General features: G+C 37.9%; 1 protein-coding gene across 5 annotated transcripts in view; it reads left to right on the forward strand.

Annotated features, from left to right (window-relative positions):
- The window catches only part of TMTC4 (transmembrane O-mannosyltransferase targeting cadherins 4), a 56,589-nt gene that overhangs the window by 23,776 nt on the left and 5,443 nt on the right, over positions 1–27,370 (forward strand). For 4 of the 5 annotated variants that reach the window (XM_042042891.1, XM_042042881.1, XM_042042907.1 and 1 more), the window contains 12 exons: positions 431–528; positions 2,604–2,696; positions 6,068–6,229; positions 7,003–7,205; positions 10,479–10,650; positions 10,735–10,866; positions 18,296–18,375; positions 18,548–18,655; positions 18,777–18,918; positions 19,593–19,707; positions 20,187–20,299; positions 27,147–27,216. In XM_042042891.1, the coding sequence (XP_041898825.1) occupies positions 431–528; positions 2,604–2,696; positions 6,068–6,229; positions 7,003–7,205; positions 10,479–10,650; positions 10,735–10,866; positions 18,296–18,375; positions 18,548–18,655; positions 18,777–18,918; positions 19,593–19,707; positions 20,187–20,299; positions 27,147–27,216 (1,488 nt within the window). Of the gene's footprint in view, positions 1–430; positions 529–2,603; positions 2,697–6,067; positions 6,230–7,002; positions 7,206–10,478; positions 10,651–10,734; positions 10,867–18,295; positions 18,376–18,547; positions 18,656–18,776; positions 18,919–19,592; positions 19,708–20,186; positions 20,300–23,961; positions 24,718–27,146; positions 27,217–27,370 lie in introns of those variants that run through there. The other variant, XM_042042901.1, reaches the window with a different exon arrangement.

Genomic DNA, 27,370 nt, shown 5'->3' on the forward strand with positions numbered 1-27,370 from the left:
TGTGTGACACTTCATGGGTAACTATAATAAAGAATTTCTTGTTCTCGTGGTAGCTTGGAAGAGAGTGGCCAGTAATGACATCCTTAGCTCTAGCAAAGGATGATAAATGTCTCTAAACATTGGGAATTAACCTTTGCAGATGATGAATTGTGAAAACTATGTGAAGCTTCTGCCATTCTAATTAATCTGGCTAAAACATCGAGCAAATAGGGAGATTTCTAATGTCTCCAAGAACAGAAAATGACTGCAATAAAGGGACAAATGCCAGCATATTGCAGGAGGTGCCCTATGTTTTTTAAGTCTATGTATCCAGATCTTGACTGGTGGAAAAGATTGTGATACTAAATGCTGTTTATTTTTTAAATTCTAATTTTAATTTACCTTCAAGTGTGCAAAATGCCTAAAGATATGGCATTCTTTATTTTGACAGGTAAGGAAGGATATACGTTTTCTGTATTCTGGGTGCTGATGAGTGTTATCCTAGGTGCAATAGCCATGCTGTGCAAAGAACAAGGAATTACAATACTGGTAAGAATTCTCTTATTAACTGAATTTTGACTCAACATCTGTCAGGTGTAGTTGTGAAGTCTACAGAAATTAATCTTATCCACAGCTAATGAATGACATGCGCACCTTTTTGTTTAGTTCAGAAAACTAGTTAATGTTGACAAAAAGCAGTATTCTGGTAAAGCTGTCTTGATTGTATCCCTGCCAATCTGTTGAAGTTTTTCACTATAACTTTTGTAAGCAGGTTGCATATATTTTTGCAAAGTTTAAGGGTTTTACAGCATTAGTTTTGCTTTTGTTGCCCTTGTTTTTGAATGTAATTCTCGAAATAGCACGACTACAAACTTCTCATTGAAAGCTTATGAACAAAGATATGGCTAGAGGAGAGCATTTTTAAAAGCTCCTCCCCCTTGCTTTTGTGAACAGTGTAATTATAATTAGGACCATTGTTGATGCACTTCCAGTACTGCATCTCTTCCTTTTGTCCCTTATTTAAGGATCTGTCTATGGAAACAGATGTAGTTATTGTTTGTGTTTATTGTGGTCTGGCTTTTTGTAACTTCAGTGAAGACAGTTCTCTTATGGGTGACCAAACTGGCGACCTGAAATGCTTTATCTGTGATTTTTACCTTTTATATAGCTATATATCTTTATAAATAAATCAAATTTACAGCTTTAGCTGACATAGATAAGCAACAGAATCAGAAAATTCTTTGCATCAAGGACCCTCTTGTCCTTGCTGGAAGAAAAGGGAAAAGAAATTCCAGAAAACTTCTTGATTTGGGACATTTTTTTGGATAGATGTTTGTAGACTGATATATTTTTTGAAGGTGTCTGTAAGGAAAACGTAAGAAATTCTCTTAAAACATGGTGTAATTATTTACTCTAGAAGCATGAAGTAATTATATGAGCTAGCAGACACAAACTATTATTGGATTTGGGTTTTTTATTTGTTTGCTGTTGCATTGCTGGGATGATTATATTTATTGTTGTGCTAAGGGGCACAGGTCAGAGGGATTAAGGGGTAAATCACACATTAAAAAGATTACTTGGAGGCTGAATGTATTTTTCAGTAGAATTCTTGCCTTCCTATCTCCATGTGAGTGGGCCAAAAGCCTTTTAGCTGCCAAGTGGCCGTTCTACATGGAACCAAGCCACACTCTAACCTATCTTCTGTCCCTTCCCTTTGGCTGTTAGTGATGGCCTTGTGGCCTCCCAGTGTACCAGCTCTTTGCTTCACCTGGAATTAGTTTTACTGTCTTTTTTCCACTTAGTCTTTAGAACAGTAAGGTAATTTCTGAAATTATTGGAATATAGGATAAATACTCAAGAATTATCAGGGTGATATGCTGAAACTTTGAAGCGGAAATGCTGAAGCTTGATTTTTGCTGGTAACCTCAACAGAATTACCCCTGGATACATTGATACAATACATTTTGTTTGCCTGCTTGGAGGTAGTTATGTACAAGTGTAGTCCTCCAAAGTGCTGAATGTGTTCTAGTTTTATGTGTAGTGGCTGATGTCATATGGAACTCTTCCTTTTTTTCTTTTTTTTTTCCCAGCAGCTTACACTGTGTATATTGTTATAATTGCAAGAAAAGCAAGCCTGATACCTGAGTTAAATCTTTCTGAGCCTTTGTCTGTACCCTTTAAAAACAGTATTTCTGAAACCTGAGAGTCCAAAGATACTATCAAACAAAGAATAAGTAGAAGGCTTAAAGAAATTCCACGTTACTGACAGAAGCCTTACCTTTTGACTGCAGCATTTACACTGCAGAGCATTTTGGGAAGAAGATGGAGAGCAGAATTCTGTTGTGACCATGCATCTGTTATCTAGCTTGCTGGTACATGGTATTCCCTGAAGGGTTATTCCATGTAGCAAGAGAATTCCCATTACAGTAAAATGTTATTCTACTAATCTGAGCTCCATTTCCATTCTGCCATCATTACTACCAATGTATCTCTCTGCTTGTTTGGAATCAGAATTAAGATGTACAGTAGGTCATGGTAGAAGTGCAATTTAAGATGTATTTAAAAGAAAATATTTGTGGTTAGCTGCTTCATCTTATGCTGTTATTTTTCTCTTTGTTGCTTAGGGTTTGAATGCAGTGTTTGATGCACTGGTGATTAACAAGATAAATCTTTTGGAGCTCATTCGAAAGTTAGTGTATAAGGACAAGTCATTGGAGGTGAGTCTGGGAGGTTTTGTTCATTCTTAGAGATTTTGTTCATTCTGGCCTTTCCGACAGACATGCCCTAAAAGACAAAGATTCGGCTTCTGACAGTTTTGTTGCTGTTGAGAATTAGGGAAAAAAAACCCCAACCCAACCAACCAACCAAAAAAGGTATTGTTTGTTAGTCAGCCTAGGAAGGCATGTGCTATGACATCTTTGCAGCAACATGAGTAGTAGTGGGGTATTATTAGAATTGCATTGGATAGTGAAATCCCTTCCACAATTTTTTCAACAATATGTTAAAAATGTCGTATGGAACAGCTGACTGCTTGATGTAACAAGTTCTCTAGGGTCAGTAACTATACACCTGAAATGGCACTTAGAATGGTTTGGTCCAAATAACAAGAGAGAGAGAGATTTATTCAGATTCTTAATGACATAGTTAGATGTTTGAAAAGTACATTAAAAACATATTATGTTAATGGTAGCAGCTTTGGAGTTTAAAAGAAAAAGTTATGTTGGCACTGATAGTTGCTAAGGATTGATTTTTCTGACTTTCATTAATGTCACTTTATCTGGTATTGTCTCAAGTAGAGTCTGGCACCTAGTATCTGCACTGGCAAACAAATAACAGAAAAAATCAGCCTGAGATGAATGATGGATAGCAGTCAAATAGACCTACAGCCTACTAGAACATTGCTGCTGTTGAACAGCTAAGATTCTCACCCAACATTCAACAAGGCAAAGGAATATTCCTTGTACTTTGCTTCAGTCAGTGGTTTCACTGCAGAGGAGTCTCACTAATGTTTCTGAGTGGCACAGGTCCTATGGGGGTTTTAAATTCCTTTTCAAGGAGTGAAATGAGGAGCTTCAGGGGAAACCAGGGAAAGTAGGTTCTCTAGAACTGACATAATAGATTTGACCAAGGAGGGCTAAGTTGAGGAGTACAGGAGTATTTCATGCAGCAAATAGGAATGCTGGGGAGTTTTGCTGTATAAGGAGACTAATGTCAACTAGAATATGACAAGGGAAGCATCTAGAGCTGTAGGGAACTAAAGCAGAGCCAGTTCAGAATTAAGTGCTGGAAACAAAAGGTAATAAGTAGAATGTCAGGAGTAAGTGGCCAGTCAGCCTCACATCAGTGCCTGGTAAGATCATGGAACAGATCCTCCTGGAAGTTATGTCAAAACATATGAATGACAGGGATGTGACTAGAGACAGCCAACACAGCTTGACCAAGGGCAGATTGTGCTTGACTAATCTAGGAGATTAATCTGGAATGGAGAAGAGAAGGCTCCAGGGAGACCATCTCTCTAGGAAGCCTGTTCCAGTGTCTGACCAGTAATAAATTTTTTACAATGAGGGTGGTGAGGCACTGGAACAGGTTACCCAGAGAAGTTGTTGGATACTCCATCCCTGGAATTGTTCTGGGCCAGACTTGACAGGGCTTTGAGCAAACTGATCTAGCAAAAAATATCCATGGCATCCCTTCCAGCCCAAACCATTCTATGATTCTGGTGAATGTGTCAGAGTCAAACCTTTTTGAAGGATTATTCTTTAAGCATGAAGAGCTCAGAGCATGATTCTTCTGTTTTGTGACTTTTAAATGGTTCTGTCTCAGTGAAGAAAACATCAGATGTGCCTTTCCCCTCTTATTCTTTTGATAGAAGTAATTAATTTTAGCTCATGTTACCTGCAAAAATCTGTTCTGCTCTTTTCAAGGAAGTGTATCTAAGATTGTTTTGCTTTGTGGAAAGGCAGATCTTAAAAACTCTGCAAGTAAGAACTTTTTTTTTTTCTTCCTGATTGAGACAGGTTTCAGTTTCATGCCAGATTTCAGTTAGCTCTAAATCAGAGAGGATACAATAACACTTCTTCCACTTTCAAATTCTGCCTACCGAGAGATTTTGTAGCAATTGTGAAATCTGGTCTTTAAGAAACTGCATGTACTGTTAAATGAAATGAAGCCTGGGACAAGAGATTTTGTGTAGTTAATAATCTCTCATAAAGCAGTTATAAATTTTCACTATATGTGGTTCTTTTCATAGCACAATTTTCTTCCAAAAGCTATTTTATCGGAAAACCATTCCTAAATCCTCATTGTGGGGACTTTGCTTACTGAGATGTCCAGATTGGAAGCAGCCATTTGAGCACAAAGGCTAGCTTATGTAAAATCAAACTTACAGACTGCTTTATCCTCAGGGATTCACCTAAATATTTTACCATGACTCTGTTGTCAATTACAAATACTAAAAAGCAATCTGAATATTGTTTTTAAATTCAACTTTCCCATCCTATTAGAAAATAAGTATCTTCAGCCCGGGCACTGTTAGATGTCTTTGTTCAGGAAGCCTCCTTTTTTTTTTTTTTTTTTAAACTTCAGACATAGCTAATATAGATCTCCTAAACAACTCTGGTGATCCTTGCTAAAGAGCATGTTCCACTAAAAGGTAATAATAATAATTATTGTGCCATCTTAAAGCTGTGACTGGTGTATTGTTATACTTACTGGTGGTTCTGTTTCCCATCTCCACTGGTGAAGCTTGAAGAATCTCTATAGTGTACACTGGTTTGTTGTTTGGTTTGGTTTTGTTGGGGTTTTTTTCAATTTATGCAAATGATGTGTGCTTGGAGAAAATGTGTTATACTTTCTGGAGAAAAAGATGTAAAGGTCTGTCAAATTTACTGTCTACACCATCGCTTCTCTATGTTTTATGTGAGTTGCGCTCTTTACACCCTGAAGTGTATATTATAAAATATGTGATGTAAATCAACTGAGTTAATGTAGATCAAACACAATCTTATACTTTTTCTGATCTTAGGTAATTTACCCTGAAGTAAGTGATTTGGGTGCCTCTCTGTCATTAGCTTTTTAATCATGCTTTTTGAAAATTTTAGTTCAGTTTCTAACTGTGCAGTTTTCTTGGTATATAACTGTAATTTTACTTCTGAAGATGCCTAAGTGGACAAAAGCTTTCCATGACAAGCAGTCAGCTGGAAGCAGCTGTTTAAAACAAAGTCGCCAAAGTAAGCATCCTCCATTTTAGAAAGAAAAGATAAATTAATTTAATATGCTGTATACTAAAAGCTGTATTCTGCTCAAACTCCCTCTCAGAAATTGCCATGTAAAATTACATCAGCTATAGAATTACAGAGGATTTGTAGAAGACAGTCTTCTTGAACTAGAAAGTTTTGTTTCCTGATTGAGAAGGCAATTAAAATGTTTGCAAAAAATGCTTTCCAACTAAAATATCAGCTGTAACAGCAAAAATGCACAGGAATAGCTTTCTCTTTCTGAGATAGAGGTGAAAAGGATGTGAATCTGTCGGGTAAGAGAACAAATAATGTTTCTATATGAGGTGGTTTTCTTTCTTTCTTTCCTGTAGAATGCCGGGCTGTTAAGGAAGGGGCTGCTTTTCAGGATAACTCTTCTGATGTGTGGAGGGGCCGGTATACTTTATATACGCTGGAGGATTATGGGCACAGGGCCACCAGCTTTCACTGAAGTAGACAACCCAGCTTCATTTGCTGACAGTCTGTTTGTAAGAGTAAGTTATGAAGTTGCTTTTTTCTGGCCAGCTCAGAACATTTGTCTTTGTCATAAAATTGAGTTTTCTATGCTTCTAGGAAACAATAAAGTGGGCAGTTTTTACTTTTTAAGATATGCGTCATGAGTCAAATTCACTTGTGCTGCTGTGATGATTTTCTGCAATGTTTTTTAAAATAGTATCCCATGTATATTCTTTTTATTCAATTTAGCATGCCCTGTACGCATTGAAGTACTTTTCCATTTTCTCACTATTTTTCCCACGCATGCAAGAAATTAGCTTTTGCTGATTTTCATTCCTTTTCCACATACTGTGCTTGACTTTTCATCTTCTTTCACAACTGAAGCAAATAGCACAAAGTTCTAGTCTGGTGTATTTGGAGTATGTCTTGGCTATACACCTCTGGTGGCATTAAGGATCTTTTTGGAGATGGAGAATGAAAGATGAAGACAGTGGGTGGTGTCTTTTGATGTCTTCTCCTATAGTAAGAGATTGGTTTTTTTACATATGAATATTGGTTGGATAGCACAGAATTGCATTTCCCTGCTCTGAACTAGAGAGCCACCGAGCTATGTTTAAAAGAAAATTAAAAATTAATTTCACAGCTGTAATAGTAATGGATATGTAAATAGTTGTAGTCTAACAGTATTCGTGGCGTCTTTATTTTGTTACAAGGGAAATGAGGGAAGAGAGAAGGACTAAAGTTGCCCCACTCCTCCTCCCCCCCCCAGGTTTAGTATCAAATAAATGTTTGTTTTCTCTTTGACTGACAGGCTATAAACTATAATTACTACTATTCACTGAATGCATGGTTGCTGTTGTGTCCCTGGTGGCTGTGTTTTGATTGGTCAATGGGCTGCATACCCCTCATTAAATCCGTCAGCGACTGGAGGATAATTGCACTAGCAGCACTTTGGTTCTGCCTAATTGGTCTGATATGCCAAGCTCTGTGCTCAGAAGACAGCCATAAGAGAAGGTAAGAGACGTTGATGAATTTTAAATGCCTGGCCAACTTGAGTACAGTATTATTTTGTTAAATCCACTACTGATAATTTTAACAATTCAGTGGAACCAGTGTCGAGCAAATGCAGTTCAAATAAATATTTATAGCTGTCATTACAGTTTTATCCCAATTTGGGCCCATCACTGTACACCAACTACTAGGAAACAGAATTGGAGGAGGAGGCATGGATGGCTGCTTTATATTTTCTCCTGAAATGGTATTTTGAGATCCTTAACACTGTAGGTGGTAAAAAGTAATATGTGCTCAAAACGCAGTAGGAAATTACGTATGTTGTTGCCCTTACTTCTTAAAAGTCATCATTTCCTTTAATCTTCTCCTAATAATGGAGGAGAGGAGACGTGCTTTGAAAGCAGGTAGAAATACTGGCCATGGTCAACAGTTAAAAAGTAAATGCTTGACCCATAGTATCTACTCAGAAAACAACTTGTATTTTACCCAAAGAAACTAAAAAATTTATTGTAAACTGTTCTTTTTTACCAAGGGCTTCTGTTTAACTTTGCAGGTTCTGTTCCCATGGACTTTTTGTAGACTTAATTTCTCAGTTCTTTAAAATTTTTCAACTGCTCAATCACAGAACGGTTGAGTTGGAAGGGACCTTAAAGCTGGGGTAGTTCCAGTCCCCCTGCCATGGGCAAGGACACCTTCCCTGAGATCAGGTTTCTCAAAGCCCCATTTATCCAGGCCTTGATTACTTCCAGGAATGGGGCACTATCACTACATGTCCTTTTTTAAAGCCCCTCTCTTGTTGTGCCCTTTAACTACTGGAAGATTGCTAGAAGGTCTCCCTGGAGCCTTCTCCAGGCTATGCAACTCCAGCTTTCTCAGCCTGTCTTCACAGGAGGCAGGCTCTAGCCTTCTCCTCATCTTTGTGGCCCACGTCTGGACTCACTGCAACAGGTCCAGGTCCTCCTTATCTTGGGGGCCCTGGAGCTGGATGCAGCACTCCAGGTGGGGTCTCACTAGAGCAGAGCAGAGGGGCAGGATCACCTCTCTTGCCCTGCTGGCCACACTGCTTTGATGCAACCCAGAATATGGTTGGCTTTCTGCACTGCAAGTGCACATTGCTGGGTCATGTTGAGCTTGTCATCACTGAACACCCCCAAGTCCTTCTTCTCAGGGCTGCTCTTATGCCATTTTCTGTCCAGCCTGTCTTTGTGCTTGGGATTGCCCTGACCCAAGTAGTGGACCTTGCACTTGGATTTTATGAGGTTTGCATCAGCCTACCTATCCTATCCAGGTCCCTCTGGATGGCATCCCTTCCCTCCAGCGTGTCGACCGCACTGCACAGCTGGGTGTCGTGGGCAAACATGCTGAGGGTGCGCTCAGTCCCACCGTCCATATTGCCAACAAAGATGTTAAACAGTGCCAGTCCCAATACCAACCCTTGAGGAGCACCACTTGTCACTGGACACTGAGCCATTGACTGCAACTCTTTGAGTGCCACCATGCAGCCACTTCCTTATCCACCAGGAGATCCATGTGTCAAATCCATGTCTCCAATTTAGAGAGAAGGATGTCATGCTGAACAGTGTCAAAGGCTTTGCACAAGTCCGAGTAGATGACATCAGTTGCTCTTCCCTTACCCAGCAAAGCTGTAACTCCATTATAAAAGGCTACAAAATTTGTCAGGCAGAGTTTTTCCTTAGTGAAGCCAGGTTGGCTTTTACCAATCATCTCCTTATTTTCCATGTGCCTTAGCATATTTTCCAGGAGGATCTGCTCCATGATCTTGCCAGGCACAGAGGTGACCTACTGACCTAGTTTCCTGTGTCTGCCTTTTTCCCTATTTAAAACATGAAGGTTATGTCTCCCCTTTTCTAGTCAGTGGGAACTTCAGTGGACTGTCATGACTTCTTAAATATGAAGAGTAGGGGTTCAGCACTATCTTAGCAACTTTATCCATCCAGTTCCCTCAGGACTCATGAATGTGTCTTATCAGATCCCGTGGAGCTGTGCACCTTCAGGTTCCTTAGATGTTCTTGAACCTGACCTTTTCCTATGGCGGGCAGTTCTTCATTCTCCCAGTCTCTGCCTTTGCCTCATGCGACTTGAATGATGTGGCTGGAGCACTTGCTAGTGAAGACTGAGGCGAAAAAGTTGTTGAATACCTTAGCCTTCTCTATGCCCTGGGTAACAAGGCTTCCCATTTGCTTCCAGAGAGGGCCCACATTTTCCAGTCTTCCTTTTATCACTGACATAGATAATTCTATTGTTCAGAGTGCAAAATCTTTTCTTATTCTTTTCTTCCCTCTCATCCCTTTAAATGTTAACAGCGTACCTGCCTGCCTTTCTGCTGTTCCCATACTTATTTGCACAGAGAAATCATTTTGGAGAGGGGGTGGAATTCTTGCTGCAAGTGATGTCATACTTTCCAGTAAAAATGCACTCACTAAGCCTTTATTGCTAAATAGTTTTTTAGTAAAAAGTGAAGACAAAAAGTATACTGAAGGCCTAGGACTTTTGGGGATGAGAAAATAGCAAGAGGACACATCTACCTTACGCTGTGGAGATTCATTTGTAATAAATTAGAATAGAAAATTACCATGCCCGTGGCCTTTGTAAGAAATACCTGACATGGACCTGAGGTTCTTATTCCCTTATGTCAGCTCTATAAAAGTGAGGTACCTAGACTCTTTTGTCTGAGCTGTGTATAGTCCATAAAGAGTTACCTGCTGAGGATGTTAACACTGATGCCTAAAAAAAGGAAGACAAACTGCCCTTGAAAAGTATGTCTCTTCTGACTGTAGAAAGAGTGTAGATTACTAACTTTCAAGTGGTTAACCACAATGGATTCTACTATTGATGTGTTTGTTAGGAGAAAAACCACCCTCTCAGTTGAATGTGCACCTAAGTTTATTCTTTAACAGTGACTTATGTTTTTACCCCCATTACTGTCTTAGTAGGTCCAAAAATAGACAGGTAGCTTTTACCATTACTTTTCCTGCCTGTGTATTTTAAATAGGAGTTATGTAATTAATATGTAATGGGGCTATCTTCTGGCCTGGAAGCATGAATATTGCTTTTCTGGAAATTATAGCAACGATTTTTAAAGTGCCTCACTGAAATTTGATCTGATCTTCTTAGTGGGTCTCAAAGGCTGTGTTTGAATGTCCTGTTCTATATGCACATCCTTCTACAGTGTTTAAATAAAGTTTACATGTTAAGTGGAAAAGGTACTTTTGTTAAGATTTGTAGTTAATCTGAGAATCTGTTTCTTGTTTGCAGAATCCTTACACTGGGACTTGGATTTCTTATTATCCCTTTTCTTCCTGCAAGTAATCTCTTCTTCCGAGTAGGATTTGTTATTGCAGAGAGAGTCATCTACCTCCCCAGTATTGGATATTGTATTCTCTTTACATATGGATTTAGTCTCTTGAGTAAGCAAGCCAAGAAAAAGGTACCATCAAAATAATCAGTAAAGTTGATGATGAAGTTGTTCAACTGCATGATTTGTTTCTTAACTTGGCTCTCTTTCCTTAAGAAAATTCTTGCTGTGGCAGTACTTGGAATCTTGTTGATAAATGTTATGCGCTGTGCACTCCGCAGCAGTCAGTGGAGGTCAGAAGAACAGCTTTTTAGGAGCGCGTTGTCTGTGTGCCCTCTGAATGCAAAAGTAAGTCACTCATGGACTTCTAATCTTTTTTTCTTTTTTTTCAGGTGTTTTGAAATTTGGGGTCAAGGAGGTGTTATGCATAGTTAGTATATTGTGCTACAGTGTTATTCACAGTCTTACTTGGTTCAGGAATGACATTGACATGTCAGACACCTAAATTACAGTGGTAGCATAGTCAAAATACCAGAAAGTGCAAATTACAATATTGTAATTCAGAACTTGGGAGTGGGAGTGGGGAGGTGAGGGAGAAGGGAGAGTGCACTTCAAGAAAGGCATCCAGTCAAATTGGGTGTACTGCTAATAAAATCTACTTAAAAAATTGTGTGTATAATTGCAAGTTATTGCAGTAAAAAAATCAAAACAGGGTAAGTAAATTGTAGCAATGTATTCAGCTGAAAAATGTCTGTGCTGTTTTTAGAATCCTTTCTGTGTACCTTCCAGTGGTATATAAAGCCAGCACAGCTGAGGGACAAAGCAGCATATCATCAGTGCAATTGCAGGATGTGGGAGTAAAATCTTTGCTCCCACTTCTGCTCTTTTACAGCAGCTGAATGGGCTAGAGTCTTCAGACATGGACACTGAGGAAAGCTGCAATTTTCCCTGCAGGCTTAGTGAGGGAACAAGTAAGACGTGGAACTGGATAGCATGTTTCACTGAGCTGAGCAGCAGTGTTCAGCATTGGAGACTGACTCTAGCCTCCAGCAGAGGTGACCTCCACAGCAGTCCTTTGACAGCCAAGAGTGTGATCTGTTGGAGTATACCACTGAGCCTTGATGGTGTCTGAATTTCAGTAAAGAGACTCTTTGAAGAGCCTGGGAGTGGGAACGTGCAGCTATAAAAATATAAACAGCTATATGTCTATAAAAGTACATTGATGTTTTAAATTATTAGATTTCTGTAATCTAGAGTGGTATCTAGACAATACCAATCAAGATACAGAGTTTAAAAAGTGTGAATGCTCAACTTCACAAAGAGAACAATAAACTTAGCATTTACTGGAATACAAATATGCAGCAGTGAGCTGTAAAAAATATTTATGGCTAATATTTACAACATGGTGGCGTCTTTTGGTAATCTTGGATTGTAATACATAGGAAAAGAGCTGTTGTATTTTATTGTGTGGCAGTGGTAGGCAACCATCTTCTTTTTAATGATGACCTCAGTATATCTTGTCTTCTGGATGACAAACGCATACTATAAATGGAGCAAATGCAATCTGTTTTCTTTGTGTGTAACTCTATCCATCTGCCATGGTAAGAGTGCTTCAGACAGATCCACACTCTTTGCCTGTGCTCCAAGCTCCTTGGACTCCCGCCATGCCTGGCTGGGAAGATGTGTAGCTGTGCTCTCACAATACTGTGCTTGAGCTGATAAGCTGTGCACAAGCTACTGAACTAATGCAGCTGGTTTAAAGCCAATGAATGTACAGGCAAAATGAGCTTGTGTTTGTCAACACTGGGCACTGTAGACATGCCTGAGCTGTATTTTTGCTGGTGACAGCTTGTGCAAGTGGAAAGCGTGGCAGTGTGAACAGGGAAGGGATTGTAGGCTCACATTTCAATTTTGCTGAAGGATGTAACTTTGAAATCACAATAGTAGGGAACTTTCCTAAGCAGGAACATTAGAGAGTCCATGTGTTAAGAGCCTCTTTCTTGTTTTCTTTGTGAACTCAGCTATATTTATTTAATTTTGACAAAGGTAAATGTAAAAATTTGAACTGGGTTTTGTTCTGATCTTCAGTTGTCTTGAAATTGCAGGCTTCCTTTAAAAATGACTCCACAGGACTTTTTGTCAGTGACCCATTTATTTCAGTAGGAGGCTGGTGCAGACCAAAGAATGGCACATAGATAATAGCTTTTTCTTGTTGTTCCTGGAACATATTAAGTATGTCTAATGTGGTCCCGCTTTACTTCCATTATGTAGCAGGATCTCAAATCCTAACTAGCAGAAAAGGCTGTTCATGTTTTGTGGTACAGCTCTTTTCAATTCCAAATAGTCTGTGTGGGAAGTATAGGGTAAACTTACCCTAATTCTAAATAACAAGTAGTAACAGCACTGCCTTCTCTAATTCCAAGACTCATCATCTTTAAGCATATCTTTAGATAAAGATGAGGAAACTGCATTAAATGAGATTGTCTGGCATAGTAGTGAATCTGGTGCCTTGAGTGGTGACACATCTGGCTCAAGATCTGGCATTTAAGATCAACTTTAATAAATGTTGCAGTGACTTTAAAATTGATTGGAAATAATCAGGTACCATAATGAAGCTACAAATATTTTGACCTCTAAAAAAAGCTCCAATACAGATTTTTAAATGTTTTAAATATTTTAAAATTTATTTTAAATGTTACTTATTTACAATATTTTTAAAAATATATATGATAGATATATATATAGATATTCACACACACACACATATTTGGATGTAAATACCTATTGGGTGGGTGGGTGTTTTTAAGAGAGAGAAAGAAGTATGTTACACATCTTGGTTAAACATGTCCAGGAGCATGTCACACATTTGAACTTGCATGGCCCTACACTCAGGTTGGTTTCAAAGGTCATTAGACTGAAACAGTACACATTTTTAATACATTTGGCAGTATTTTCCTTAGCTGAACAGGAAGTGCCTGTATATTGATTCCATTTTTCCTACCACCTTTTTTCATACTGTATGGATTGGATTCTTCTCCTGGGGAGAAGAAGCTGTTTCTTTTAGCATGTGGTTCATCACATTGGACTAAATGAGAGATATAACTCAGAAGGACTGCATCGTAGATTTGTCTTTCTCTCCACTGATGATAAAAGAAGTCCTGACAACTACAGCAGATGTGGATACATAAGATTATGTGAGATTTTGCCCCTGCCCTACTGCTGTTCTCTATTTCTAGGCATTGCTGGATTGCTCCTCACCTTCTGAAGTCATTACACATTGTCTCTTTTAGTTTTAAAGATTATTCCCAAAAATACTCATCTTGCTGCCTTTTCTTTTTTTGCCTTTGGAAATGTTTGCACTGTTGGAAGAACTGAGTTATTTTTTCTTACCTTTTGGAAAAGCCATAGCAGTTAAGAATCCAGAGATGGTCTTTATTCCTAGATTACTTTCTCTCATTGAGTATCTAAATAAATAATTGCAGTTACATTGTTACGTACATGGGAAATAGCCGGCATTTTTCTTTTCCTAGATTTGAAATAAATAAATTTAAATGATTGTAAATTGTTGTTATTTTGTATCTAATCTCTACATTCTCCTTGCTACTGGCTTTTCTTTAAAGGATAGAAATAATTAAATGTAATTTTTGAAAAGCCATTTCAGTAGCAACTTTTCTACAATAATAAGCAAGGAGGTTAAAATACTCTCAACATAATGTTACTATCTGCCTTGACATACCAGGGTAAGTAACTTTGAACTTGATGCTTTATGCAAACTGCAATCATTATAGATACAAATTTGTCAGAGACAAGCTGTGCTAATGCTGAAAAGGTACAATAAGTTTGTGAGATTGGTTTCTATACTTTCTTAAAAGGTCCTGTAAAACCCCTTTGTGACAGAACAAGATTCCTGCCTGAGGATCTGATCTTTGATCCTTAAGGAAGCTGATCAAGAGGACATTTCCTTTTGATATTGAAGTTTTGTTTTTGGTTTTTTTAATGATATATATTAAAAGGGGATTATCTTCTCAGGAATTTAACTTAAATGCTGTGGGCTGTCTTTATATGGGCTATTTGCAGTGTTTTGCCACCATTTGAGATGTCAATTTTTGCATATACAAGCACAGTCATGCAGAAGAACCTTTAGACAACATTAGATACACAAACAAGATGTGACTATCAAAAAAGCTTTGTTTTGTTATTATTTAGAAAACAGAGTTTTAGCAGTAGAAGAAAGAGAAGATTGATGACAGGAGCTGGCATTGAACGGAGGCATCTACATGTTCCTGGAGAAATTTGGACGTCTGTGCTTTGCTTTCATCCTTTTCAGAAAATGTTCATATTTGCTGAAAAAGTGATTATCAGCAGCTAGGAAGAGAGAGAGAGTAAAATTGATGATAATAGTAGTGCTTCAGCTGAGGGGATGTACCTCCTAGAAGGTGATACTACATTTCAATTTCTTCCTATGCTACTTTGAGGGGGGGAAAACAAAGCAAAAAAAATCAGGCTAGCAATAATTTCATTTTTGTACAGGAAAATATATTTTTTTTTCTCTCTTTGTTTAAATTTAACATTTAAATACAAGTTCAAGTACTATGTATATCTAGCACAGAATAATATGCAGTGCTTTTTCTTTTTTATCCAGGCTTCTTAGGCAGATTGAAGTATTGCAAACAGACAAACACTTAGAGCCTATTCCTTGGCTAGGCTGTGATGCCATGGTTATGTTAATTAAACAACACATGCCTGTTGAGTGAAAGTAGGTTCTACCCTAGAGTATTTTTACCTGATTGTCTAGATTTCAGAGAATACTATGTTGTTATGCATCCCTGAGAATGCTCCTTTTAGAGCTACTACTGTAAAGTAATTACCTGTTTAAGATTGATAAAGGATCATCTGGGTATAATGTAATACGTCATTTCCAGTTAATATTTAATCATTTAATAAGGAAGGGCTCTGTCTGCTCTTAAATGTTTAACCAGAAAAGGAAGATCTTCCCTCCCAGGCTGGCATGCACAATATCTGCCAAAAGCAGAAGAACCACACCTCTAGAGATGAAATTTAAAACAACTCACCGGCCCCTCATTATTAAAGACCAGATCCTTCCCACCAATTGGTACATAGAAAGCACTTGTGTCCCCGTGTTGTGCAGGAGAGTCACACCTTGTGCTCAGCAGACAGCAGGTGGTTACTGCAGGCCTGCTTTAAGTGAGCTAAAGGCTGACCTTGGCATCTCTCTGCCGTGGCCAGTGAAGTGAGAGACATGGCTGGATGGCAGAAGTAACCTGCACATCTCAAATGACCGTATGTGCCTGGAAACCATTTGCTGGTTCTGTTCTTAAGAGCAGGAAGTTACTGCATCTTACAACCCATTGCAGAACTGGTTTTGTCATTGGATATTTACGGTAAGCTGGACACTTCTTTTGGTATGTTTGGTTTAGGTTTTTTTCCCTCTTCCCTTCCTTGTCACCACCATATTAAGAAGAACTAAAGCTACAATTTCACTTGAAGGGAAATTAGAAAACTTACATACACCAAGGAGCCCTTCATTTTTGGGAGTATTGTATAGAAACATCATTTCCTTTCACACAGAAGCTAGAGCTGAGGACAAAAATACACCACTGAAAATGCTAGTAGTTTATTTAAATTGTTGTGCTATCAGCTTCAATAGACTATAGTACATCTTTTTAGTTCAGTTCACAAAAGTGCGCTTAATACCTCATTTGATGTTTTGACTTGAGAGAATTGATATCTCTCAGTTTTATTCAGACTGCACAATTCTGTTTATGTGAGAAAAATACTCTTTCTGATGCTACTTTTGGGGAAAAAAAATTGATGTGAAGATACTACATGTTAAAAAAATAAACGTGTGAAAGATAGAAAGTGAAGTGCTGTTTCCTAACACAAGATAGCTGGCATGTGAAAGACTGAGTGGTTGGTGTACACCAAGATTTTTCTCATCTGCTCTGTCCCAGTCTTTAGTCAAATTTCATTTTGTAAAGCTTCTTAAAGAATGAAATTGAATCATCAAGTTAAATATAATTTTGTTTGCTGATACTGAAGTGTAAAGTCAGGTACTTCAAGGGCTAACATAGAGTATTCAGTGACATCTTTAAGTATTTCTTCTGTGTTGCCACAATTTATCTTTTATCTGGGTGAAATTTGAATATGTGATCTTCAGCATATATAATCAGAGCAATCCAGTTTGGTAAGAATGTTAGTGTTCTGAAACATTTCTGGAAGAGATATATAAATAGAATTCAGTTCTAAGAAACATCTTTCAGGGTACTTCATTTTATTTTATTGGTTCCTGGGAAAATGCTGCACCATCTTTTTGTATTTTTTGACACAGTCAATTGATCTTTGGTTATTTCTTGATATAAATGTACCGTTCTGTTGCTTCTTTTCCCTGGGCCTTGTCATATTTTTATGAATGTACAACACAGTGCCAGGATTCTTTTCTTCATGGAAGCTGTGCTAGAACTGCTTTTATGGGATGCTGAATTTGTGTGCTGTTTTATATCTTATAGTGTGAGGAGCTGCTTCTGTGCATGCTTACTAAGCTTTATAGTATCTCTGCTCTCCTTAAAACCAGTGAAAACACTTTTTCGCCCATTCAAGAAAGTGTGGAAAATGTCCTTAACTTTATTTGTTGATAGTATGTTACTATGTAGTTACAATCATATAGAGATGAAATTCAACAATTAAATACCCTAACAACCAGGCTCCAATAATTGTGTGCATTGGATCAATACTGTGCCAACTGCAATTAGCATTTTTCAGTTAATGGACACGTCAGAGAAAATCCTTTTTTGAATGCAGAAGGTGAGTTGGACTTACCTAAGTGCATTACAGACCTATCTTTTTGGACTTCAATCTGAAGTTATTACTGTGTTTTTAAATTGGATTTTCAAAGTTTGGAAGAAATTACTGTATGTGTTTGTTTTAGATGAAGTATATACAAATTGATTTCAAATAGTAAGGTAATCTAAATAATGAGTCCTGATCCAGGTACTGAGAAATCTCTTTTCAAGAGTCAATATTCACAGTACTTTTCAACCAGGTAACATAGTCTGAGATTTGTCTTAAAGTAGGATTTGAGATGTTTTCCAACTCAGATTTGTCCTGAAATATATTTATTCCTATTTACTCCTGCCATAAATCAGGATGATGCACCTTCTTCCCTGTAGTCTGAAAGCTCTAGATCCTTCCTTCATGCTTCAGTTTTTAGCTGGCAAAGTCTTCAACATGTTGCTGTTATTTCAGAAATGCTCTTTGGTTCATTTTTATCCTAAGACAATAATTGTGTCTGTCTGTTACCTTTTGTTTGGTTTTTCTGTGAATGTTGAGTTTCTTCTAGTTTATGCTATAATGAAAACAAATTTAATTGATACATTGCTGTAGTGTTTCTTCTGCTATGATAGATTTGGTTTGAGTCAAACTTTCTCTTACCTGGCAAATAAACGAAATTAAGAGCAGGAGGTCTCCATACAAAGTGTCTTGTGAAAGGTGTGGTATCTCATTTATAAAACTAGGAAGTGAATAATCTCTCTTAAATAGCTGGAACAGGTAAACTGATCTATTGATATATTCCTCAATTTTTTTCTTACTATCTTCATTGTATGAACTGTCCAGTTTTAAGTATCAACCTACACCAAAAGCCAGCCGTGAATGACACAAGTGCTGACTGTTTCTTTTTGGAGAAAGAATTTTTAGCTACTTGGTTCCACAAAATATCTGACTGTGTGGCATCTGGTGGAATATCCATCTGTGTTTTCAGGTGCACTACAATGTTGGCAAAAACCTGGCTGACAAAGGAAATCAAAGTGCTGCAATCAAATACTACAGAGAAGCTGTAAGGTATTAGAAATTTTACTACTTTAATGATCTGTCCTAAAACTGCTTTCATGTTTAACATGAAGAAAATGCTTAGGTATTCATTTTCATGTTCTGCAGCATTGCAGAGCTAGCAATTTGCATATATTAATACATGTCCATACATAATAATAATCTCTTAAATTTTAAATTTTAGGTTGAATCCAAAATATGTACATGCCATGAACAACCTTGGAAATATTCTGAAAGAAAGAAATGAGCTCCATGAAGCAGAGGAGTTGCTGTCCTTAGCTGTACAAATACAGTATGTTTAGACCAATGCTAAGCAGTTTTTTGCACTAACTGAGCCAAAATGATACAATAGGATCTTGTGTTTCAAGTGCTTAAGTGTCCTCTCTCTTGGTGTTTTTTCCCAATTTGCCCAGACCTGATTTTGCTGCTGCGTGGATGAATCTAGGAATAGTACAGAACAGTTTAAGAAGGTTTGAAGAGGCAGAGCAAAGCTACTGGACAGCAATTAAACACAGAAAAAAATACCCAGATTGTTACTACAATTTAGGGCGGTTGGTAAGTGCTTAAATGATAGCTATGACTGGAATCTGTGTCTCTCTATCTGTGTATATATAGATAGATTTATATAATTCTGCTGTACTGTTAAAAGCTGATAGTTATCCCAGTTTCCTTGTATTGTGATTGAGGCTGATTTCATACTTTAGCAGCTTTTCCTATAGCTTTCCTGGTATACTTCCTTCCATACAACCTTTGGTAATCCTACTTTATCATATAAAGAAGTATAAACAAAAATACAGATTTTAGGGGTTTTTTTCCAAAAGATACTATTAATCATTTCCCAATATTAGACTGTTTTGCATTCATTAGTATATCATTAGCTAGTAGAACTATGCTGAAAAATTTGAATTAGATTCTTGGAAATATGTACATTAAATATTTACTAATTCTCTTGTGCAGATTTCTAAGTTGTGTGCTCTCTCTTCTCCTTATTCTATTGGTACATGCATATTGGAAGACAAGCCTCGCTCCCAGAGAAAAGAAAAGGAAAATCAGTATATAGCACTCTCATCTTCCATACTACAAGAGTATTCCCTTTACATTTCTTATTTTTGTCTATAAAAAGAAATCATACTAGAAAGGAGCAAGACGTTAACAACTCTTTAGTGTCTTTAGTGCATGAGAGGAAAATAAAGCAAGTAATAACAAAATTACTGGATTTTTCTTTTTAGTATGCAGATTTGAATCGCCATATAGATGCATTGAATGCATGGAGGAATGCTACAGTCCTAAAACCAGAGCACAGTTTGGCTTGGAACAATATGATAATACTGCTTGATAACACAGGTAAAAGTCTATTTGAATGTTTCAATTAATAATTCAGTGTCTAGAAAAACTTAAAGCTTTATCTGTTTTTATCTGAAAGGATCTCTACTTCTTGTTTGGCTACCCAGACAGACACTCTCTAATGTCTGACTCAGTGATTTTAAAGCATCACTTGAAATCCAGCCGATACATTGAATTTCTGATACTTACTTGAAATGCCATCAATGTGCAAGCATGTTTGTATTACAGATTAAATTCTAGAACATTTTCATCTGTGCTTTGTTGTTCTTCTGAAGGTGTTACATGTTGAAAACAAAATGAAGAGCTTCTATTGCCTGAGTCTGCAGGATTTTACATTTGTGTGTGTGTGTGATACCTGGTTTTCTTCAAAAAACTATGCAATCAGCTATTTGTAAAATATGTGTGCTTGCATCATGAAAAGTAACTAATAGGGCTGTGTTGAAACATGCCTTCTCTTTTTCTTCTGCCTGGGCTCCCAGGCAATCTAGCTCAAGCAGAAGCAGTTGGAAGAGAAGCCCTGGAATTAATACCTAATGATCATTCCCTTATGTTTTCCTTGGCTAATGTACTGGGGAAATCACAAAAATATAAGGTAGGTACCTAGATCTTTTTGACTGTAGGGCTTTGGGCTGGTTTAGTTGGGATTTTTCCCTCAATTAAACTCCATCTAAATCTTTTGTAGAAACCGTTTGAGGACATCATTCTGGATTATGACTTAGATAATCAGGTTTCAGTGCCCCTTTTTTTCACAGTGTTGGTGTGTGATTCTGGCTTGAGCTTATCTCTCCTTATTTTAGATGCCTGGGTTACAAATGTCACTGCCCTACATTATGTCAGTGGTCAGTGGAGAGAAATAGGCTCTTAAGCACACTAGAGGGCAGTTAGGGTCTTGTGTTGCTTCACTGCCGAGGGAGAGAGCCTGCATTGAATTAGAGACCTTGTTTCAGGAACTCAAATTGGATGAGACAGGCTAGTCCTTGTGCTTTTGCTATGTGTTCTGTGAATATAGATAGATAAGAATTCTAGCCTTTTGCCTCAGATGCTATCTAAAATACAATAATACAAGTTTGTTAATCCCAGATTGAGGATGGGATACCTGGGTGATCTCAGAATACTGTGAGAGAAAGTCCATACATTGAGCAATGTATTGAACTTTCTCTTGGATGCAGTGGACCAGCCTGTGAGTGGTACCTCAGCACTAGCTACCTTTATTTGCAAGTAGCAAATGTAATGAAACTGAGGAGATTGACTTGTTTTCCAAAGGGAATTGTGTGAGCTGATAGAGAATAAATCATACACATTTAATATAGTTAGTTGTTTAAACTGACTCTATAGTCAGTGATTTATGTATATGATAGGGAAAAATTAATAATCAAATTCTGGTGTTCCTCAGAAAAACATCATTTACCGAAGCTTGGCTTTTAAGGGGTTTGATGTCTTTTTGGTAGTGATAATGTTAGCAGCACTGAAGGAACATCCTCATTTATATACAAAGTAAGAAGATTTTATTATATGAAACTTGACAAGAGGAAATGGCCTAAGTTGCACCAGGGAAGGTTTAGATTGGATAGTAGGAAATTTTTTTCATAAAAGGGGTTGTAAAACATTGGACCAGATTGCCCAGGGAAGTGGTGGAGTCGCCATCCCTGGAAGTGTTCCAGAAATGTGTGGATATGGCACTTGAGGACATGGTTTAATGGTGAACATGGTGGTGGTGCTGGGTTGACAATTGGACCTCATGATCTTAAAGGTCTTTTCCAACTTTAATGATTCCATGATTCTTAAAATATATACATTTGTCCAGCAGTTACTGTGACCACTTAAATTTCTACAGTATTGTTCAGCTGTGGAGTCCTGACCTGTCCACATGTGAAGCCAGGGCCTGTGACAACCCAGCACTTGCTTTTGTTTGCATTAGTGATGCTGTTTAACACCCTGTTGCTGTTTTTCTAAACTGGCTGGGTTTTTTTCCTGTATGCTCTAATTCTTTTCTCTCTCCACCTGAGACTGTTACAAAATATATATTTTAGGTTAGTTTAACAAAGTTCCAGAAGGATACAAATTAACATCCAGAATGCATAAGGTATGAGATTATGGAGGAGGTAATTGCTAGAATTATTTTGGTGAGTCATGACTGTGGAAGAATAGAGGATTTTACAGTCAATCATTGGGAAGAATATGTAGCATGACAGAATAAAGAGCATTTATAATGAAATAAAGTAGAAAAAATAAGTTGAAAACAAGCTAGAAAACTTTTCCAGGTGTAGGAGAGTCAAGTCTGTCTTAGTGGATTTAAAAAATAAAAAAGAAGATAGTGGTTTTGATTGCCAGCCCTGAAAGTTGTTATGCTGCAGGAGAACATGTTGGAGACAAAGTAGAAATAAGAGTAGGGGAAAGTGCAGCTTTTAAGTCCACATTCTGAAAAAAGCAAAAGGAATAGTGGAGCCCAGGAAAAAAAGCAGAGCACCAGTGAGTGTTTTAGTAGTTCAAAATGGAGTAGTAGGTTTGTGCAGAGCTTAAGTAGTCACTTAAAACTGCTGGGTTATAACAGGGAGAGCAAATTAGGGGAATTGGAAAGTGGGCTCATAACCAAAGGTTATGATCTCAGCAGCTGTATTTTCCATTGCCTGGAAAGAAGAGATACAGATTTGTTTGTAATGGGAGAATGCTTACTGATGAAAAAAAGGCATGAAAATTTCAGGTTTCTTGTCCACCCCCTCACCATGTAAAAACAGAGGAGTGGATGGCTCTTCAAGGATTTTTATTGAATCGAATTGGAGGGGAGGAATGGGGGATGGAGACTGTCAAGGTGATGGGAGGTAATTTTCAGAGTGCTGCCTGGCTGTGTCTGATGTGTTGTATAACCTCAGGCATTTAATTTATTAGGTTACTTATTATGTGTCTGTATAAAAGTTGCTACTACATTGGCTTTGTTGCCACAAAGGAAGATTTGTTCTGGGGATTTTTGTTATCTCTTATTTTAAAAGACATTGAGTCAAAAAAGTTTTATGATGTTGTGAGAGATTTCCTTCCAATAAGCACACAACATTGTCCTTCAGTTGCAAATGCACTTTGATTTTCAGCAGAAGATAGGTTTCCTACGTCACAAAAAATAAAAAATAGCCCTTTTTTTTTTTTTGCATTGACTGATAAATGATTTATTGTTCCAGAAGGAAAAGCACATAAAGGATGAACTGTTTCTGTGGTTTTGTTTGGGTTTTTTAATTAACGTCTGTTATACCAAGTTAGATTCTCCTTTAATTGCTTGTTCTTATCTCAATGGATGAAGAACCAAGCTATCTTTAGTTCTTTGAAAAAGATGTGTGCTATATTTTTGTTATGTATACGTCTATACTTTTTCTGTAAAAAGTGCAATAAATTGAAACCATTCAGCATTTTTTGTATTTGAAATAAAGCCAGACTACAATTTTGTGGCCTTGGCAGCAGATGGAATGCAGTGTGCTTACCCCAAGCCTTTGCTATATGCAAGCTGCAAGTTTCTTGGCAACACTTAAAGATTTGGCAAGATGCAGCAATCTGAAATATCATTGATGTACTGGTATGTATATTTACTCCATATATCCACAGTAATATGAATATGATGCACCTTAAATAGCCTTTAATCAACCAGTATGCTTCTACTAGCTGCTGAGCAAAGTAGTGGTGATAAAAATATTCTGAGCATGGAGTTGAAGATGTATGGTAATGGCAGCCAGCTCTTGAATATCTATTTCATTAAATTATCTGGAAGCACATTGCACATGTTGTCCCACTGTGCTTCAACAGTGAAAGGATGCAATTCTGTACATTAGGTGCTTCTGCTCTGTGTAAGTGGCAACTTTTAGGCATAAGACTGAATTAAACGGTCAGCATATCTTTCATTTTGATTGGTGTTAACCTGCCCAGTGAGGAAAAAAGAGATTTACTTATTAGGCCAAAATACTAAAATTTGGAGTGGGAAAAAATACAGCTTTGTGGGACTTAAAATTACTACATGGTTTCAAGTGCCAATCCACTGTTGATTTTTAGGACTGCAGAGTCGTATGAAAAGAGGAGGTTATCTTGAACCTCTTGCCATATTTTTGAGTCTCTAATCCAACCCCTAACCCAAACCAGGGCCAGTTCCAGTTGAATCCTAAGTATCTCTGTGGATAGAGATTCTAAAACCTCTCTGGACAGCATGTTTCAATGCTTGACCAACTTTATGATAAAAAAAAAAAAAATTGATGTTTCCTTTATTGATATTTCTTGTAGGCCATCTTGCATCCATTATGTCTCATCCTGTCTTACATCTGAGAAGATTCTGTTTCCATCTTCCGTGTATTATCTCATCAAGCAGTTGTAGGCAGCACCTTCATCTTCTCTCCTGAAGCCTGAAAAGATCTGTTTCTCTCAGCTGTTCCTTGCATGTCCTGTGCTCCAGCCTTTACCACCTTTGTGGCTCTCTGCAAGACTCACTGGAGTATGTCTGTGTCTTTCTTGTAATGGAGACCCCCAGCCTGAACACATACTTCAGGTGTGGTCTCGAAGTGCTAACAGAGGAAATCACATGGTCAGAGGTCCAGTCCAGCCTCAACCATTCTGTGATTCCTGCTAGTCTGTTTCTCTGCCCTGCCCAGGTCCCTTGAAGTAGCTGTTCTCCCCTCCAGTGTATTTCTCACACCCTCCTCTTAGGTGCTATATGTAAAGTTTTGGAACCGCATTCAGTCCCATCATCCAAAACATGAATGAAGTCACTAAATAGTATGGGTTTCAAAGAGACCAATGCATCCAGGAACTTTAATAGTCTGGGTATGAGAATGCTGGAGCAACTGCTCATGCCATAGAAAAGCAATGCTAGAATTTGCACTATGGAGTCATATACTCTTAAATTTGCCGGCATCTTGTTCCCTTGTTAACTCCTATCCAAGTATTCCTTGTCCTGAAATGTAGGAACCAGAGTGCAGAGAATATTTCTCTGCCTGTTTTTATGGGTTCTTACCCCCCTGAACAACACTGTTTTAGCTTCAAACCTTGGAAAAAATTACCAACAGTCAGACAAGAACTAGAAAATACAGTGGTGTGAATTAGGTGATAGACTACTATGTAAGATTGTCACAGGGTGAAAAATTTAGAAGTTTTGAGCTTCTCTTTGTAGTACATAGATAAGAGTAAAAAATATCAAAATGGAGGATTGTTGTTCTCTAAACCTTCTTCTCCTTCTTCTACTACTCCATATTCTGCAGTAAAAGTAGTTCGGATTGATTGGATAGAAAATTCCACAGTTCCTAGTCATGTTACTGAATAATTGGTAGGAAAGTGAAAATAATGTACGTTTTTAGTAACTATTGGTTAAAATATCTTTAAAAGCTGTGTAAATCTTGATAACTAGAGCTCACTCCTGCTTTTCTGTCTTCTGTGCTGTACCTGGGTCATGCTAGTGGCTCTGTTTCTCTGATAAGACTTAATAAACAACTATCTGGAAGCATTGAAACTAAAGGAAAAGTCTCGGTTTATCTGTGAAACTCCTCTCAAAGACTTTCAGCAAATTCTCTCCCATCAGGAGGGACTTAATTTATGGCACAGTTCAGTGTCAATGAAACAAAACTATAATCACAGATTGCTTAGGGTTGGAAGGGACCTCTGGAGATTTGTCTCATCCAACCCCCTGCTAGGGCAGGTTCACCTAGAGCAGGTTGCACAGGATCCCATGCAAGCAGGTTTTGAGTATCTCCAGGGAAGGGCACTCCACAACCCCTCTGGTCAATCTGTTCCAGTGATCTGTCACCTGTACAGTAAAGAAGTTCTTCTTCGTGTTCAAGTGGAACTTCCTGTGCATCAGTTTCTGCTCCTTGCCTGTTGTGCTGTTGCATGGCATGAATGAGAAGTGCCTGGATCCATCCTTTTGGCACACTCCCTTCAGGTACTTAGACATCGATGAGGTCCCCTCAGTCATCTCTTCTGGAGGCTTAACAGGCCCAGCTTCTTCTGCCTTTTCTCATAACAGAGATGCTTCAGTCCCCTCATCTTTGTGGCCCTCCACTGGAGAAGCTCTGAGAACCCTGGGGTTTGTAATTTCCTTGACCTGTGGAGATGAAGGCACTTTCCGCATGAGTCTCTCCTGCCTTGAGAATGGCAGCCTCAGCTGTGCTCAGCAATGCTTTTAGTTTGGGCTTGAATTTGGACATATGGGGAGGCTCTTAAGTCACTCAGAGCTGAGTGACTCAATCTTGACATCAGAAATTTCTTTTCCCCTGAAGGGGCCCTTACAGAGAGTTATTTCATGCTTGACATAAGAAGATGGTGGAACCAAAAATCTGGCTGACAGGTTTTCTTTTTCAGTAGAGCCTGTGTTATATTTTAAGCAGCAAAAGCTTAGCACAAAGGAAAGGACTTTTCTTCATGTTACTATTCTCACATACCTCAGACAGCAAGTATGTGCATTCAGACGGAAGCCTACCACATTGAGGTAATTTTATCTTCAAGTCATTTGCATTGAAACTGAATGAACAACTTTCCCTAAAGCACAGCACAGAAATCTATGTAAAATGTGCTCTCAAGTATCTAAACTTGCATGTCAGTGAGTAAATATGCTTTATTTGGGCTGGGGGTCTGTGACTTTTTAAACTTCTGCAGGAAATATGCTCTGGGAAAAAAGTATCTATATTAGCAGCTAGTTCGGAAAAATAGAATTGTTTTAACTAGAGAATAAATTTAGCAGTAAATTATTCTCTGAATATTTGGTGAGGGAGCTGATGTTTTCTAAGTACTCCGATACCAAGAGTCTTAAGAGTACACACTGCAAGTGGTAATACAGAGAAGATAACTGGTGAGGAAAATGTGAAGGATGTTGTATGGCATGATATGATTTGGCATGATTTTTTAAATAAAAGGTAAGCAGGTACTCTTCATTGGGAACCACACTGAAACATGTTTGAAAGGGATTTACTGCAATGCTCCTGTTTTTAATGCTAAAATTATTGTAAAAGGAAAGGTGTCTAAAAGCAGTTTGCTTAGATACTGAATTCCATTATCCTTAATTTGATTGCATAAGTAGGGAAAACTTCAGCAGATAATGTTTGAAAATACTATAACTATTAAAAAAAAAAGGTACTTTAGGTAAAGAGCAAAAGGTAAAGAGTTATTTAGGTAAAGTAGGTAAGAGTTTACTTAGGTAAAGAGTTATTAAACACTTCACTAGTGCTTAATAACTTTCTGCTAAAATTACAGCAGCCTGTGAAAGCATGACACTTACTTGTAGCATTATTACTGTTTCCAGGGGGCTGTAGCCACTTGAGCTACAGGATTGGGCAGGCTCAGGATATTTATATGGTGGTATCATATAGATATGGCATCATTTCAGAGGGTTTTTAATTACAATGCTGGGTAAATTTGGCATTGTTTTATATATATATATGAGAATGGACTTTCCTGATGACTTGTTATTTTAAATTATTCAGGAATCTGAAGCTTTGTTCCTCAAGGCAATTAAAGCCAATCCAAATGCTGCCAGTTATCACGGTAATTTGGGTAAGAGCCTTTCTAACTCTTATCAGCTGTATTGTTTATCTGCTTCATATTCATTGTGTTTAAAAAGAAAAAGCAATCTTTTGAGCCTTCTTCCTGCTGGGCAGATTTCTATTTTACTTTCTAGAAGAACTGCCAGCCAGAAGAACAGGGCACT

Source organism: Corvus kubaryi, unplaced genomic scaffold, assembly GCF_017639235.1.
Source record: "Corvus kubaryi isolate FWS band 111438036 unplaced genomic scaffold, C.kubaryi_AGA036_p1.0 133, whole genome shotgun sequence".
In the NCBI taxonomy this organism is placed as follows: domain Eukaryota; kingdom Metazoa; phylum Chordata; class Aves; order Passeriformes; family Corvidae; genus Corvus; species Corvus kubaryi.